At 38.6% G+C, this 17583-nt stretch overlaps 1 protein-coding gene across 2 annotated transcripts in view; it reads right to left on the bottom strand.

The window, feature by feature from the left end:
- Positions 1–5623: 5623 nt before the first annotated feature.
- Positions 5624–17583, bottom strand: part of MXI1 (MAX interactor 1, dimerization protein) — a 99007-nt gene continuing 87047 nt past the window's right edge. For both annotated transcript variants that reach the window (XM_067709440.1, XM_067709443.1), the window contains exons 4-6: positions 12356–12470; positions 11559–11730; positions 5624–8168 (exon numbers count right to left, since the gene is read on the bottom strand). In XM_067709440.1, coding sequence (XP_067565541.1) covers positions 8005–8168; positions 11559–11730; positions 12356–12470 — 451 coding nt within the window. In that variant the 3' untranslated portion in view covers positions 5624–8004. The remainder of the gene's footprint in view (positions 8169–11558; positions 11731–12355; positions 12471–17583) is intronic.

The raw sequence follows: 17583 nt of genomic DNA on the forward strand, positions 1-17583 counted from the left end.
AATTTTTATTTCATTAAGAAAAAAAAATTTTTATTTCATGATTTTAATTTTTTTGGTAAATTGAAGCTTTTTAAAAAATCTTTTTGGCCACGCAGCACGGCATGTGGGATCTTAGTTCCTGGACCAGGGATCAAACCCGTCCCGCCTGCAGTGGAAGCTCAGAGTCTTAACCACTGGACCGCCAGGGAAGTCTGGTAAATTGAAACTTTCAGGAGGACAGTGATGAGAGAGAATTCCTCGTGTCTCCATCTCCCTCCCAACTCAGGAGATCACTGTTGTTTTGTTTTTTTGTTTCTCTCCCTGTAATTTACGGCCAAAGGGTAGAGCACATAGGACAGAATGAAAGGTGAAGTAGTTTTTCAATACAAGGCACAAATTACAGTAGAAAAGGAGCTACTTAGCCCGAAAAACTTTAAATATACTAATGTTCTTGTTACCAGTATAACAAACTTTAAATCAGTGGTATCCTTAAAGGATTGCAAGGGAACCCTAGTAATTAAAAAGCACTGGAAGGAAATTTGGTATAACTCTGTGGCCATACAAAGTGGTTTTTGGTGAGATTATCTTGGTATGTTTGCTGGAGTAATAGTTCACCTGGTGTTTGTGTAGGCAAGACTTGTGTTGAGACTCGTGCCTCCTTTGACTCTGGGCCTTCCTTTCTGCACATTAATTTTCCTGGAGGGCTTTGCAGTAGGAGAGAGAAGGGGGAAAAAAAAGTGACCGTGTTGTAGAAAACATTTTTTAACAAATAGGCATATAGCATGAAGTCAAGAGCCTGTGTGTCGAAGACCTAGATGTGGTCCTTTGTAAAGTCCTGTTGTCAGGATGATGATAGTGTCTCTGGACTAAACTTAAAAATTAGGAATCCTGGGGGGACCTGTCTCATAGTGGATGCTGAAGTTGAGAAAATCTTAATGAGGAGCATGATACCAATGGTATTTTACAAATGCAGGTGGTTAAGCTCTCAATATTCTAAAATCAAATATGATGCTTGGTCTATGAAGGTTTGTTATAAAATTTAATGTAGAGGTTACCCTCTTGTCAAGAAAGGAGACATGAAGCTCTGAAATGGACAGACTGAACCATACTTGATGGCCCCCACGTGGCTGTGGTTGCATTTGTCTTTTCTCAAAACTTGACATTTGACTTTGTTATTGGCTCTTTCAAGGAAAGTACAGTCCTAACACCCCCAAAACAATTTAAAATTTTAATATTAATCACAGATAACAGTGTTTTAATTAACATGTAGAAAAGTCATATTGGAAGAGCAAGGACTCTGGAGCCAGACTGCTGTGTTTGAATCCTGGCTCCCTCATTTATTATTTGTATGCATAATTCTCTGCCTCAGTTTTCTCAGCTGTAGAATTAAATTAATACGTTTCATTAGGTTGTAAGGATGAGTGAGTTAATATGTGTGAAGTGTTTAGTAGAGTACCTGGTATGTTGTAAGCACTATAGATAGAAGTGTTTGCTACTACTGTGCAGAGCTAATGATGACTATCTGATCTTTTTTCCTTAACTTGAATAACAATTCACATTATAATGGAAATAATACTATTGCTTATAAATGTGTTACTGAAATGTTACCAAATTACCAAAGTTCTAAGACATTAAGTAATCCTGGTAGAGGTTTAAATTTTTGTATTTAGGGTTTGTTTCTTAGTGGGAAGGGGGTTACACTCCTAATAAAATCACTTTTTTTTTTTTAATTTAATTTTTATTTTTGGCTGCGTTGGGTCTTGGTTGCTGCGTGGGGGCTACTCTTCGTTGTGGTGCACGGGCTTATTGCGGTGGCTTCTCTTGTTGTGGAGCATGGCCTCTAGGCGCGTGGGCTTCAGTAGTTGTGGCACATGGGCTCAGTAGTTGTGGCTCGCGGGCTCTAGAGCGCAGGCTCGGTAGTTGTGGTGCATGGGCTTAGCTGCTCCGCGGCACGTGGGATCTGCCCGGACCAGGGATCGAACCCGTGTCCCCTGCACTGGCAGGTGGATTCTCAACCACTGTGCCACCAGGGAAGCCCCACTCGTAATTCTTGATTAAGATTAATGAGGGATTCTTGGATCTGGGTCCTACCCCAGGCCTATCCAGGCCAAGGTATATCTTGTTTTTTTGACAGACACCACACAGGTGATTCTGATGTGCATCCCTGGCTGAGCACCATGTTTTAGGTTAAATGTGAAAACGGTTGGATTTTTGAAATGAAGGCAAAAATTTATAAGTGGCAATTTTCTGAGCCCAATTATGAAGACTTAGGCATCAAACCAAAGTGAAAATGCATCCATTTAACGTAACAACTCATTTTTTTAAATACTTGTTTTTTCACAACAAAGGATGTGCATGTGCATGCACGTGTGTTTCCATTACAATGCAGTTTTAATGCTCTGTATGCCTTTAAAATAGCAAGGGAAAACCATGAAGTGACAAAGGAAACTCAGTTTTGTAAGTTGTGTGGTGTCTGTAGATTGTGATTATATAAGGTGAAAAATACCACTTGCAAATTAAGCGAAGTATTAGAGTTTTGATTTGGCTTTTTGCCTCAACTGGGTATTAACTGAGATATAAAAGAAGGAAGAAAATGTATTAAACCCAACAAGGTTTTGTATTTGTTAAAATATTTAGAGAGTTCAATAAACATGTGCTGAATTGTATTAAGTATTTGTATTAAACTATGAAACAACCAGTTAGTATAAATGGTAATTTACAAGTTCAACAGTAAACGTAAACATTCTTTGTATCTAGGATTTTTGAGTTGCAAGTTAAACTGAATTTTTACTGCAGTGGAGAGGAAAAGCATAGCAGGTAAAATAACAGGTAATGCCATAGTTTAAACAAAACCAAAGCTATTGATTCCCCTTATACTATGATTTTTTTAAAAAAGCGTACCTGTATAGATGGGTATAGACGTATTCTTAAGAAACATCTCAAGAGGTTCAGAAACCCGTAATATTGACATTCTAAGAATTTGTTTTGGCCTAGCCAAAAGTAGTAAAACAAACAAACAAAAACAGATGAAGGTGTTATTCTGTGAGGGTCCTCGCTTGCCTTTTCTGCCATTCAGCTTAAGTATGTAAAGGTTCTTTTGTGGCCTTGAGTGGCGAAAAGCAGATCTGAGAATAATGCTGGGCTTGGGTTAGCTGACAGCTGAACTAACTAAAAATATCAAATTATGGCTACTTGTCATCTTTTAGTTCCCAGAAATAAAAACTGGCAATTTACTTCCACCAAGCACCTTACCAGTTCATTTTTACAAAACCAGTATGGACTTGTTACTGGAATTATTAAAATTGTAACTTGTTTCCCCAGTTAGTTTTTTTTAAGAGCACAGCTAAAGAAGCTATGGTTATTCTCATTGGGAGAAAAGGTTTGTTTTTTGTGTGAAGAGCTACTTCACACAAAAATCATGGTTATTATTTTGCTGGCTCATGATTTTCCTTTTTTGGTGAAACTGATGTGCTTTTGTTTTTTCTCCTTTCAAGTCCTGTACTCACTTTAGCAAGATGCAGTGAATTTCTGACCAGAGAAACAAAGAATTCAGGCTTGGAGGAAACACTTGACTCTACATCCTGGGAAAACTAGAGTTGAAGCCTGAGATCCGTAGCGAGGCTAGTCTTTAATAGATGGTAATTGTCCCAATTGTTAATTGCTCAGAAGTATGCAGGAAGGAGGAGTAAGTATCCCTTTGGTTCTTTTGCTCAGAATTTTTCCCTCCAAAAGCCCTGTCAGGTTTAGTTGACCTAGCTTTCAGAGTGAGTGTGATGAAGCTGCTAATTTAGAAACAACTGACTTCTTAAATTTTTATTTCTTACATACATTTTAGAGATATTTTATGGCTTTTATGTTTTTACAATGCTATTCTGTACCCTGGTGTGAAAATCTAAAATATCCCAGTTATTGTCCTACTAGTAAAGAGTAAAAGCATTTTTCCATAGCTAAGAGCTTGAAAAAATAGAAAATATTCCAAAATTATAGGAAGTTGGCAGTACTTTATAAGAGCTTCATTTAAGCCATTTCCCCTAATAATTACTATATAGAAAGGTAAAACAAACAACTGAAGCTGTCAGCCAGTACATCTATTTTGAACTACGCTTATTATTTCCAAGAATCAGATGTATTCCAAAAGAAAACTAGTTTCCTGTTGGATCTGGTACCTAGGCCAATAAGATTTTTCTTCATGGTGAGGCCAGCACTAAAATATTAACTAGGACACTCAATTTATTATGCAATGGTTACTATCAGTGTATAACATACTCAAGCTCAGGCCCTTTCCTTTTTTTAGGAAGACCAGGTAATCACTAAAACCAATGATACATAAATCTTATAAAGGCTTTATTTAAAAATTTCTATAGGATGTCAAAATTTACTTCTTACAATGTATAACCTGCCACAGAATTTTGTGAAAATGAACCATTTTATTAATAGTTTTATTCTGCAAGACCCAGAGTCAGAATAACTAAAATTCAAGATTAAGGATGAAGAGATTAGAAGGCTGCATTCATCGGAGGAAGTAGAGAAGTATAACACCTGTTAATTTCCTTCTGGCACTACATGCTCCTGGGCTGTGGTGGTGGCATGGATCCACATGTGTCCGCTTTTGTAAGTCTTTTTTTTTTCTTTTTTTATTCAAACAGAAAGTCAAAAATTATTATCATCCTCATCAGTTCACTCAGTCTATATATATCAGTTTTAATCCTTAACAGTCTTTCAAAATAGAGGTAGTATTTCTATCAACTTTCCAGGAGGAAACAAGTCTCCATGAAGAAATTTAGTATGTTGCCCAGGGTCCTTAGCGAATGTTAGAACTGCTATTTAAATGTAATCAAAATGCTTGTTCTTCCCCTATTATGCTCTTTTTGGAAGGGAGTGTGGAATTTTTGAGGTGGAAGGATAATAAAAGAAAAAGGGCAGCTAGTTGCTTCTTCAAGTGGAAGAAAACAAACCCTCAAAAAAACCCTTCCCCGAAAGGGTAGACCATTTCCTTGTGAGAAATGACCGGGGATGCAGTGTGGCTTTAGGTTAGAAGCCTTGCCTGAACAATCCTCATTGCCTTTTAAAATCGCTTCATAATGCTAAAAACTGTCATTGTTACGGCCCTAGAAAAGGCATTTCTGCTGGAGTTTCTCATACCTATTCTAATCAGAAACTAGAGTCGCAATGACTTCATCACAATCTTCTTTGGTAATAATATGCACAGAAATAGGATTTACCTGTACCTATTAATTTATCACTCAGACATTTTACATAGGGGGCAGTGTTAACTCAGGTTAGTAAGGACTAAATGGGAACTTCCAGATTGGTTTTCAATTTGAATAATAGTAGAGTCAAAGGGATTCCCTAAAAAGTTATTTGGAGAACAGATAATTAGAATGACAAATGGCTTTGTGTCCTACCTGAAGAAATTAAGATTATTGGGTACATTAAACCATCTGCAGTTAGGTTATGTGGAATTATCAGTCAAGAAGGCACCTGTTGTAAATTACTGAACAGGAAATGGCAATGATTAAACTGCCATTAATTCAGACCACTGAAGTGGTATAAACATAGACATTTAAGGAGCTAGTTGCCTCAAGATATGCTCATTCATATTTTTTCCTTCGTAGAGAAGGGCGGTACAAAAAGCACTCGTGTGTTCTTCATTCACAGTTTTTATTTCTTGCAGTTAACTTTTTGTATCTTCAAAGTCCATTTGTCTTTAAAAAAAATTAATACTTATTCATCATACAATCCATCCCCCTCCCCCAAGGAAAACAAATTCAGGGAAGGAGTAATTTAGGGGGCAGTTGAAATAGGTACTATAGGTTCGTGACAAAGGCTTCCCAGCCCACCATCCTGTATATATACAACAAAATTGCAGCACCTCAAGTTCACCTAAATGAAGTCCCAAATTCCAGCCCTCGGCAAGTGATGCAAGTGAATGCCATGGGAATTACAAAATGGAAGCTCTGTCACTGGCTTCCATTTATTTTCCATGGTAGTTAGCAGAGTCTTCAAACTGTCTCCTTTGGGAAAGTCAAAAATAAGCAAACATATAGAGCAACATTTTGACCTGGCCAGGAGTAATTATAAATGAAACCAGAAATAATTTACCTGGGCCACAGAAATGAATTTCTTTTATCATGTTTTTCATTAAGTCCCCAGCACCTGAAGTAGCAAGTTCTAATAATGGGCTTCTAAAGGCATGCAGTTTTTCACACATCTACTTCAAAGAACTTCTTCCACTCAAACATACCACAGTCAAGGACAAAATATTTTTGGAGGCACGGGAAGAGCACAAGAACAAGTAAGTATATGATGAGGCCTTGTGTATGACCAAGATGGTTAACTTCATATATAGAAGCAGTGAGAGCTGTTAAAAGTGCTACTTACAAAGGATGGTCTAACATTACACACACAACTGCACTGCTAAATATGGTTGTCTTTATTTTCTTTTTCCTTGCCCAGCCCTATCTAAACAAAATAAAACTACAGGACTGAAATTAACCCATTAAAATCAGCAATAAGTTATGAAAATCATAAAGCTTTTTTTTTTCTTTTTTAAGTAATTAAGGGTAGTTAAATTATTTAAAGTATACAAAGTCCAAAGAGCCAGGGTAAGGTCTCCAAGGCTTCCTGGGGTAAGGGAGAGGGCCAGGGGAGAACCTGGGAGTTTGAAAGACAAAAAGGGAACACGTGACATCAAAGTGCAGGCTAGAATTTCACTTAAAATAACATTTCTGAAAATATTGACAAGAGCAACAATAGCACCTGCACAATGGGATTGTGAGGGAGAGAGACTGCCTGTAGGAAAACAGAAGCAAATCTTTACATTAAAATGAGACAAGTGCCGAACTTAACTATGTTAACTATGATAGTATGTCTACTATAGATATCAGATGGTTAAAAGATGGTAAAAGGTAATGATTCTAAAAGAAAACAAAAACAGCATTGACCTTTTTTCTACTTAGCCCAGACCTCATTCATTTTGTGCACTATAAAGAGTGAGGTGTGAGGTGTTTGTTTTATCATTATCAAATGCTGCATCAAAATAGATGATTTTTTCCCATGTGTTTTTCACTATAAAAGACGTCTATGTTTTTTATGGACAAGCTTTAAAAAGATGTCATTTTGGTTTTCAACACATACAAACAGTTATCAAAATCTGAAATAAAAATGCTGCCATGGCTCAGACCTTGGCCTGCTAATCTGTGTGCACAACTCTTCTGGCCACGCAGACACAGAGGCACATGGAGCTTTTTCCTTCTGGCCCCTCTATCCGAACTCAGGCCCTGTGTGGTAGAAGGTGTCATGCACACAGACCCAAGGGCCTAAGGGCAGCTGACTGTAGAGCTGGCGGTTGGGTGCCCTAGTGCTAACAATGCTGGATAAGGTTAGTTTGCTTAGCATGGAATCCAACAGAAAGCTGAGCTGCATGATGATCCCTTTCAAAAGGCTTCATGGGAGTCTCTCCTTTTGCAGAGCATGAAATGAGCTTTTTTTTTTTTTTAAAGAACTGATCATCCACAGGCTTCATGAGAAGCTGTCCCAGGCTTGAGTTTTAATAGTTCTTTAGCTATCCAAGATTAATGCCTGATTATCTTGTCTTGTCATTACTATAGGTTTGATTTTTGTTTTTAGGACCAAAAAAGCTCAGTAAGTGTTCATAATCCCATCCTTAAATGTGTCTACTCAATCAATGTAGTATGAGCAAACTTGAAAAGAAAAAGAGGATGGAATCTCCAATGTCCTCTTTCAAGTCAACTAAATCAAATCGAGAAAATTTCACACGTTTTCTGCTGCCATTAGAAACTGATTTTCAGATATGAATATTAGAATATTTGTTCTGCTGAGGGAGCCTCTGCTCCACTTTTTGCTAAGTATTTGCTTAAACAGAGGTCTCTTGACCCTTCCATTCAAGTATAGTTTTGTTTAGCTTTAAAGAGGAGACTGCATCATGAACCCAATTTAAGAGATTGTTTGGATTGAACTGGCCCAGTGAATATTTTGCCCTGCACTGTTATGCCATGCTGGGTTCTAGGAAGTGAATGAAAGTTTGACACTGGCACTGGAGTAACCCTCGTCACTCCCAATACTCTGCAGGCTGCTGTGGTCATCAATGTCACTGATGCTGGTGGTACTGATATTGTCCACTTCTCCATGGGAGAACTCTGTGCTTTCAACATCCACTTCAATCTCCTCTGCCAAAGGGAAAAAAGGAAGAATGTTAGTAATCTAGTATACGTGTGCCTTCAAGAACGGGGGGCATGAGGAAAAGAAACTACTTTTTGTAGTATAAACTGTTATACAAACTATTATCAGTGATCTCTGAAGAACAGAAGGACCCAAAGATTAAGAGACACAGGGATATATTTTACAAGGGAAATGTCTGGTATACAGTGGTGGTCTCAATTTAAGCAGCAAGTTTACTAAAGCCTTTGACACCAGTCTGTCTAGACCTTCCACCAAAAGCACTTGACCTATTTGGGAATTAGTGCTTAATATTAAAAGATCCCAACCCCAAGTGGTTTAACAACATTTGTTTTGCATTAAACTAGAAACTAATTCTCAGTGATCTTTATTAAGCAGAGTTGCCTTAAAGGGGGAAAAAAGCATAAACTGAATACAGGTGAACTAGAAAAATGTATCCATCCGGGCCTTTGGTGGTATTATTTTACAGATAGTTCTAGGTATTATTTTACAGATAGACTTCTAGGATTCATCATAAAGATCTCTGACTATTCAGTAACCAAAATTAGCCAGTCATTATAAAGTGGACTCTGAGAGATTTGTCTTCAATTAAATTCTCTTGCATCAAATATAGCTTGAAATGAGGGCATGAGTCTTAAAAGTCTCTGGATTATAGTGAGATCTATAGTAAAGATTACAGTAAAGGCATTTTATTTAATACTGGTGGTATTTAACTTTACTTCAAAAGCCAAACATGATTAAAAAAAATCTAAATACATATATGACCCAGCTATGTATAGATATTTTAATTGTTAAATACTACATATACAATCACCAATAATATATAAAAAGCAATACACATTTTTTTTTTTAAAGGCAGTTGAAAGACCACTTCCTCCCATAACAGACAGGATGAACTCAATATTCTTCAATTCTCTTGAAACAAACTCAAAGCCTGATGTTTCACATTTGGCACTGATTTCAGCTATTCACACTGATCACACAATCACTTTAGGAAACACAGATTCTAGCTGAGCGCAAGAAGACAGAGTAAGTTATTTTAAAGAGCATAATTTTCAAAAGGGCTTGTTGCTTCTAAAAGTTTTAGCAATCTTTTTTTTTGTTTTTTTGGTTTTTTTTTTTTGCGGTACGCAGGCCTCTCACTGTTGTGGCCGCTCCGGACGCGCAGGCTCTGCGGCCATGGCTCACGGGCCCAGCCGCTCCGCAGCAAGTGGGATCTTCCCGGACCAGGGCACGAACCTGTGTCCCCTGCATCGGCAGGCGGACTCTCAACCACTGCGCCACCAGGGAAGCCCTAGCAATCTGTTTTTACAATGCAGGCAGTTGTCCAAACAGGCTGTACAAATAATCCTATGAATTCGTAACTATTTGTTTCATATCCATAATGCTTCGCAGGCTATTTAGTGTTTCCCAGGATCACAGAACACTCATCCAACCTACATTTGGGAAACAAAATCAAGACACCCTATCCAACAGAGCATGCTGAACTCAAAACAAAATAAAATGAGAGACTGTTCTGGCCAAATGGACTAGAGATGTTACTAAAAAAGTTCCTGTAACTCTGGGAAAGAGAGCTGCCAAAGAAGAACAAGAATGGTATTTGGTAAGGTACTTGCACTTTCGGAATACTAAAAAAATGAGAACATTTATAATGATGAAAACATACCCTCTCTCTGCAATTTGGAGGTGGGGTGGGTACAAGGAGGTACCCACTTTTTGGTTATTTGAGGGTAACCAAAAGAGTTGATGAGGAAATATTCTTCTTTAAAGAAGAAAAAGTTAATAAACACAAGAAGAATGATAGAATTAGAAAATCACTATTTTGTAACACCTAATGAAATATTGATTGAGCAACAATCATCAATGACCGTTAAAACTATTAAGTGAAAGGTTGATAAATCTGCATAAAACATGACATCACCTGAACCCACTGACCAATGTTATCACTATCATGGGACAATCAAAAATAACACTGATGCAACAGGAAGTACACAGCGCCATGAAGTATTCTTGCCTCAAAAAAGAACATGAATTTAATCAGGCCTCTAGATCTACCAACCAGTTTACAAGAAATATGAGGGACAGAACATGTTAAATGCCACCATGAGGATTCATTCAGCCAAATCTAGAATGTGGGAAACTCTATAAGAAAAATGGCCCAGTTTCCCAGGTTCTACAAGAAATAATTGGCACTGAAAAAAAAAGTGGGAAAGGGAAAACTATTATAGATTAGAAGTACAGTTGACCCTTGAACAACTCAGGGGGTTAGGGATGCCAACTCTCCACACAGTCAAAAATCTGAGTCTAGCCTTACAGTCAGCCCTCCCTATCTGCAGATTCAACCAATCATGGATCATGTAGGTGCTGTAGCACATATTTATTGAAATATATCGACACATAAGTGCACCTGTGCAGTTCAAACTTGTGTTGTTCAAGGGCCAACCGTACCTTAAAAAGTACAAACAAATGTAATGTAGACTTTGTTTGGGTTCTAATTCAAACATACCAGGGCTTGCCTGGTGGCACAGTGGTTGAGAGTCCGCCTGCCGATGCAGGGGACACGGGTTCGTGCCCCGGTATGGGGAGATCCCACATGCCGCGGAGCGGCTAGGCCCGTGAGCCATGGCTGCTGATCCTGCGCGTCCGGAGCCTGTGCTCCGCAACGGGAGAGGCCACACAGTGAGAGGCCCGCGTGCAAAAAAAAAAAAAAAAAATTAACATCACCAGTAATAAAACATATCAACATAATGTATCTTCCTGATACTATGAATTGAGAAGGGCACAACATCACTTCTGTGATATTTCTTCCCCCAAATGTATAATACCTCAATCATCAGACAAACCCAAATTGAGGAACGCTGCATAAAATAACTGACCAATATTCTTCAAATGTGTCATGGTCATGAAAGAAAGACTGAAGAAATATCTCATGCAATGTAGGATACTGCACTGGATCCTGGATCAGACAAAGGACATTATTGGGGAAAGTGGTGAAATTTGAATAAGGTTTATAGATTAATTAATAGTATTGCATGAATGTTAATTTCCTGGTTTCAGTAACTATTATGGTTACATGAGATATTAACATTAGGGGAACCTGGGTGAAGGGTATATGAGAACTCAATTTTCTACAGAAAACTTATAACTTTTAAGTCTAAAATTGTTTCAAAGTGGAAAATTTTCAATATACATATAATCAAGAAAAAAAATTCTATAATTCATACAGGCATTGCTAGACAATGTTGTGACTACATAAAATCTAGAATGCTACATTCAATGTTGGCAAAAAAGGAAGCAAATACAATGCCACCCAACCTCCCCTCTCTAAATTCAGTTACAGGGATGCTAGTGTTTCATTAGCAAAGAAGCTCACTGCCTACCTCGCTCTGAATCAGAACGATCTGAAGAAATAGTTGATCCAATGCTGTCCATTCGTATTCGTTCCATCTCTTGAGGACCCTGCAGCTGTTCCAGTCGCCGCTTTAAAAATCTCTGTTCTCGTTCCAAATTCTCTAGCTGGTGCTGGCTCTTCCTTTCAGCTTCTTCAAGTTTCTAAAATGATAAAGTGATATTTAAGTTTGTGTGAGGTACAGTACAAACAATAAAACTGATTCCTACCTAACATCTCAAAAGATTTCTTCTTTGACAGAGAAAACATGAATGACTATACATGTGTGTGTATACATAAAAACATACATAAGTATATATTTTTTAAACATGAAAAATAGTTATTTCTTCACTTTGTGTGTGTGTGTGTGTGTGTGTGTGTAATGAATGCTACATTACTAGAACAGTATAGAATTCTCAAAGTCTGTCAAGTTACCACCACAAAAGAGAAACTTGCTCTGCCATATAGTTTGATGGAAAATTACTGAGAGACACAGCCAAATGAAGTCATCTCCACCAGAGGGCACAACTGCCTTCCTTCAGGGTATCAGCAGAGTAATTGTTATTTTCCTAGTATTCTCAGCTCTTCAAATGACCACGCTGTCAAAACAATTTAATGTAATCAGGTTATGTTGCTCCCATCAGATTAGCTGATAAGTTTTCAGAAAATTTCTCTTGAGGTCAGTTATTAAAGGAGGTCACTGTGCTAGCTGATATATATGAATAGGAATCATTGCTAAAAAGAGAGCAGGACTGAGAATCATGTGAAAATATGACAAAAAATTCCTACCTTGATGTGTGCTTTGGCTTTGTTGAGCAAACCAAGTGTTGTGTGCCTGGTGCAATCTGGTCCTAGTGGAATCAGAACTTTTAAGCGTTCTAAACACAGGCGAAGATGAGCTCGTCTAAGAAAGACAAAAAAGTCCAATCAGTACAGCCTGAATATTCCACTAAAAACATCCTAAAGCCTATTTTAAGACAAATAAGAATTTGTACATTATTCAGTCTATAACCATGTTACGCCCCTAATTCTTCAGTTTCAACAAAGTATCTGCATGCAAGTGAAGGTGTGCCTACAGGTTTTCAGTTTCTGACATTTCTGTTGTACTCTGAAAACATCGGTCACTTCAGATTATTATCCCCAATGGTTATCTCTGTCAGAGGTGATTTAATTTTAACCTGCCCCATAAACTGTCTCAACTGTATTAATGTGGAAGTAGGAAAACATATTTGGGCAACTGTATTTGATTTTGAATGTGTAAAACCACAGGCTAGAATAGAGGTTTTCAGCTTCAGAGCACCCCAAAATGCTCACAAATTTCCATTTCTTCCCTTCCACCTTTCATTCACACACACACACCCCTCTCCACAACTGTAGCCATCCTACAGTGTTTATGTTATTATGTATTAGGCTGAACCATACAAAATTTCTGATATTCAACCATTTCTCACTTATAAAAATGGCAACTTCATATGATCCAACACAATAGAAACAGCAAAATTCTGTGGCCAGTGAGGATAGGGTTAGGCAAAATGTATGGCCCTGAGGTCAATTCTAGCCACTGAAACAACAACCCATAAAATAGTCCCCTGCTTCCTAATATCTAAGTGTACCAGCTATCATTAGCTTTTCATTTTTATTTCTGTCTCCCTCTTCCCTCTTACTACCCCTTACCCACCACCTCCAATTTTCTACACATGGAAAAAAGCCATGACAGAATTCTTCACTAAAAGTCACTGTATTCTTTAATACACCCATCCTATGGGCAAGTTAGGGAAATTTTCTCTGTAAATGCTAGTAGAGAGCCTCATGAATTTATATTCCCTATACCCTACAGGAACTATGATTACCATGATGAGAGTTCTGGGTACATAATTTCACCCTGAAACAATACTAGTTCGTATATCTGGTCCTGTGCTTCATAAAGTATAACATAATTAATCACTTAATAATATATCTGAAAAGAAAATCCACAGATGTGCTCATAGATTAGCTCTATTCTGTAAAGAGCCATAATTGAACATTTAGCAACTGTTTCAACTGTCCCACAAACAGAACACATCCTCCATTTTTTCCTCAAAGAGGGCCAAAACGGTCTACTAGCTCAACCACCGACCTATGCTTTCTTTGCCTTAATACATAAGAAATAATGTCAAGAGACATTCTCAAATGCTAGCAATTTCAAAGAGGGATATGATAAGGCAGCCAATTATGTCATTGACAAGTAAGGATGATTAAGGGTAGTGAGGTCAGAGATCTGGCAGATGAATTGTCAAGATTCTTCCAGTATCCACTAGCCCAGCTAGTTAAAGGTCTGCTAGCATTTCCATTCCAAATCTCTTATTGAGTTCAACAACTAAAATCTAGTAATTGGCTCCAGGCTGAAACGTGACATACCTAATGTGGATAAGGAAAAAATTTTTTTAAACTTGCCCTAAATTAAAGGATTATCAATGGATTCCCCTTAATGAGATTTAACAATTTTAAAGTCACTCTCCTCCCCTGCTATGCTTCCCAAAATCATAGAACCTTTAGTAGAATTTTCCTTTTTAATTGGAAAATCTCTTAGGTGAGGACTCTCACATGATCATAGAGTGCTCTTGCTGAACAGACTAAAACTAAACAAAATAAAGTCCACATTAAAAAGTGCCTTTGAGATTGGTTCAAGATGGCAGAGCAGAAGGACGTGCTGTCACTCCCTCTTGGGAGAGCACCGGAATCACAACTAACTGCTGAACAATCATCGACAGGAAGACACTAGAACTCACCAAAAAAGATACCCCACATCCAAAGATTAAGGAGAAGCCACAATGAGATGGTAGGAGGGGCACAATCACAATAAAATCAAATCCCATGACTGCTGGATGGGTGACTCCAAACTGGAGAACACTTATACCACAGAAGTCCACCCACTGGAGTGAAGGTTCTGAGCCCCACGTCAGGCTTCCCAGCCTGGGGGTCCAGCAATGGGAGGAGGAATTCCTAGAGAATCAGACTTTGAAGGCTAGCGGGATTTGATTGCAGGACTTTGACAGGACTGGGGGAAACAGAGACTCCACTCTTGGAGGGCACACACAAAGTAGTATGCACATTGGGACCCAGGGGAAGGAGCAGGGACCCCATAGGAGACTGAACCAGACCTACCTGCTAGTGTTGGAGGGTCTCCTGTAGAGGCAGGGGGTGGCTGTGTCTCACCATGAGGACAAGGACACTGGCAGAAGTTCTGGGAAGTACTCCTTGGCATGAGCCCTCCCAGAGTCCACCATTAGCCCCACCTAAGAGCCCAGGGAGGCTCCAGTGTTGGGTCACCTCAGGCCAAAGAACCAACAGGAAGGGAACCCAGCACCACCCACCAGCAGAAAAGTAGATTAAAGTTTTACTGAGCTCTGCCCACCAGATCAACAGCCAGCTCTACCCACCACCAGTCCCTCCCATCAGGAAACTTGCTCAAGCCTCTTAGATAGCCTCATCCACCAGAGGGCAGACAGCAGAAGCAAGAAGAAATACAATCCTGCAGCCTGTGGAACAAAAACCACATTCACAGAAAGACAGACAAGATGAAAAGGCAGAGGATTAGGTACCAGATGAAGGAACAAGATAAAACCCCTGAAAAACAACTAAATGAAGTGGAGCTAGGCAATCTTGCGGAAAAAGAATTCAGAATAATGATAGTGAAGATGATCCAGGACCTCAGAAAAAGAATGGAGGCAAAGATTGAGAAGATGCAAGAAATGTTTAACAAAGACCTAGAAGAATTAAAGAACAAACAAACAGAGATGAACAATACAATAACTGAAATGAAAAATACACTAAAAGGAATCAATAGCAGAATAACTGAGGCAGAAGAACGGATAAATGACCTGGAAGACAGAATGGTGGAATTCACTGCTGCGGAACAGAATAAAGAAAAAAGAATGAAAAGACATGAAGACAGCCTAAGAGACCTCTGGGACAACATGAAACATAACAACATTCGCATTATCGGGGTCCCAGAAGGAGAACAGAGAGAGAAAGGACCAGAGAAAATATCTGAAGAGATTATAGTCGAAAACTTCCCTAATATGGGAAAGGAAATAGCCACCCAAGTCCAGGAAGTGCAGAGAGTCCCATACAGGATAAACCCAAGGAGAAACACACTGAGACACACAGTAATCAAACTGGCAAAAATTTAAAGACAAAGAAAAATTATTGAAAGCAGCAAGGGAAAAACGACAAATAACATACAAGGGAACTCCCATAAGGTTAACAGCTGATTTCTCAGCAGAAACTCTACGAGCCAGAAGGGAGTAGCATGACATATTTAAAGTGATGAAAGGGAAGAACCTACAACCAAGATTACTCTACCCTGCAAGGATCTCATTCACATTTGATGGAGAAATCAAAAGCTTTACAGACAAGCAAAAGCTAAGAGAATTCAGCAACACCAAAATCAGCTTTACAACAAATGCTAAAGGAACTTCTCTAAGTGGGACACACAAGAGAAGAAAAGGACCTACAAAAATAAACCCAAAACAATTAATAAAATGGTAACAGGAACATACATATCGATAATTACCTTAAATGTGAATGGATTACATGCTCCAACCAAAAGACACAGGCTCGCTGAATGGATACAAAAATAAGACCCGTATATATGCTGTCTACAAGAGACCCACTTCAGACCTAGGGACACATACAGACTGAAAGTGAGGGGATGGAAAAAGATATTCCATGCAAATGGAAATCAAAATAAAGCCAGAGTAGCACTACTCATATCAGATAAAATAGACTAAAATAAAGAATGTTACAAGAGACAAGGTAGGACACTCAAGGGTTCAATTCAAGAAGAAGGTATAACAATTATAAATATATATGCTCCCAACATAGGAGCACCTCAATACATAAGGCAATTGCTAACAGCTATAAAAGAGGAAATCGACAGTAACACAATAATAGTGGGGGACTTTAACACCTCACTTACACCAATGGACAGATCATCCAAACAGAAAATTACTAAGGAAACACAAGCTTTAAATGACACAATAGACCAGACAGATTTAATTGATATTTATAGGACATTCCATCCAAAAAGAGCAGATTACACTTTCTTCTCAAGTGCACACACAACATTCTCCAGGATAGATCACATCTTGAATCACAAATCAAGGCTCAGTAAATTTAAGAAAATTGAAATCATATCAAGCATCTTTTCTGACCACAACGCTATGAGATTAGAAATCAATTACAGGGAAAAAAATGTAAAAAACACAAACACCTGGAGGCTAAACAATACATTACTAAATAACCGAGAGATCACTGAAGAAATCAAAGAGGAAATCAAAAAATACCTAGAGACAAATGACAATGAAAACATGATGATCCAAAACTGATGGGATGCAGAAAAAGCTGTTCTAAGAGGGAAGTTTATAGCAATACAAGCCTACCTCAAGAAACAAGAAAGATCTCAAATAAACAATCTAACGTTACACCTAAAGGAACTAGAGAAAGAAGAACAAACAAAACCCAAAGTTAGTACAAGGAAAGAAATCATAAAGAGCAGAAATAAATGAAATGGAAACAGAGGAAATAACAGCAAAGATCAATACAACTAAAAGCTGGTTCTTTGAGAAGATAAACAAAATTGATAAACCATTAGCCAGAATCATCAAGAAAAAGAGGGAGAGGACTCAAATCAATAAAATTAGAAATGAAAAAGGAGAAGTCGCCACTGACACCACAGAAATACAAAGCATCCTAAGAGACTACTACAAGCAACTCTATGGCAATAAAACCTGGAAGAGGGGGCTTCCCTGGTGGCGCAGTGGTTGGGAGTCTGCCTGCCGATGCAGGGCACATGGGTTCATGCCCTGGTCCAGGAAGATCCCACATGCCGCGGAGCGGCTGGCCCGTGAGCCATGGCCGCTGAGCCTGCGTGTCCGGAGCCTGTGCTCTGCAATGGCAGAGGCCACGACAGTGAGAGGCCCGTGTAATGCAAAAACAAACCAACAACAAAAAAAAAAACCTGGAAGACGTGAACA

Source organism: Pseudorca crassidens, chromosome 16 (assembly GCF_039906515.1).
Source record: "Pseudorca crassidens isolate mPseCra1 chromosome 16, mPseCra1.hap1, whole genome shotgun sequence".
Lineage (NCBI taxonomy): Eukaryota > Metazoa > Chordata > Mammalia > Artiodactyla > Delphinidae > Pseudorca > Pseudorca crassidens.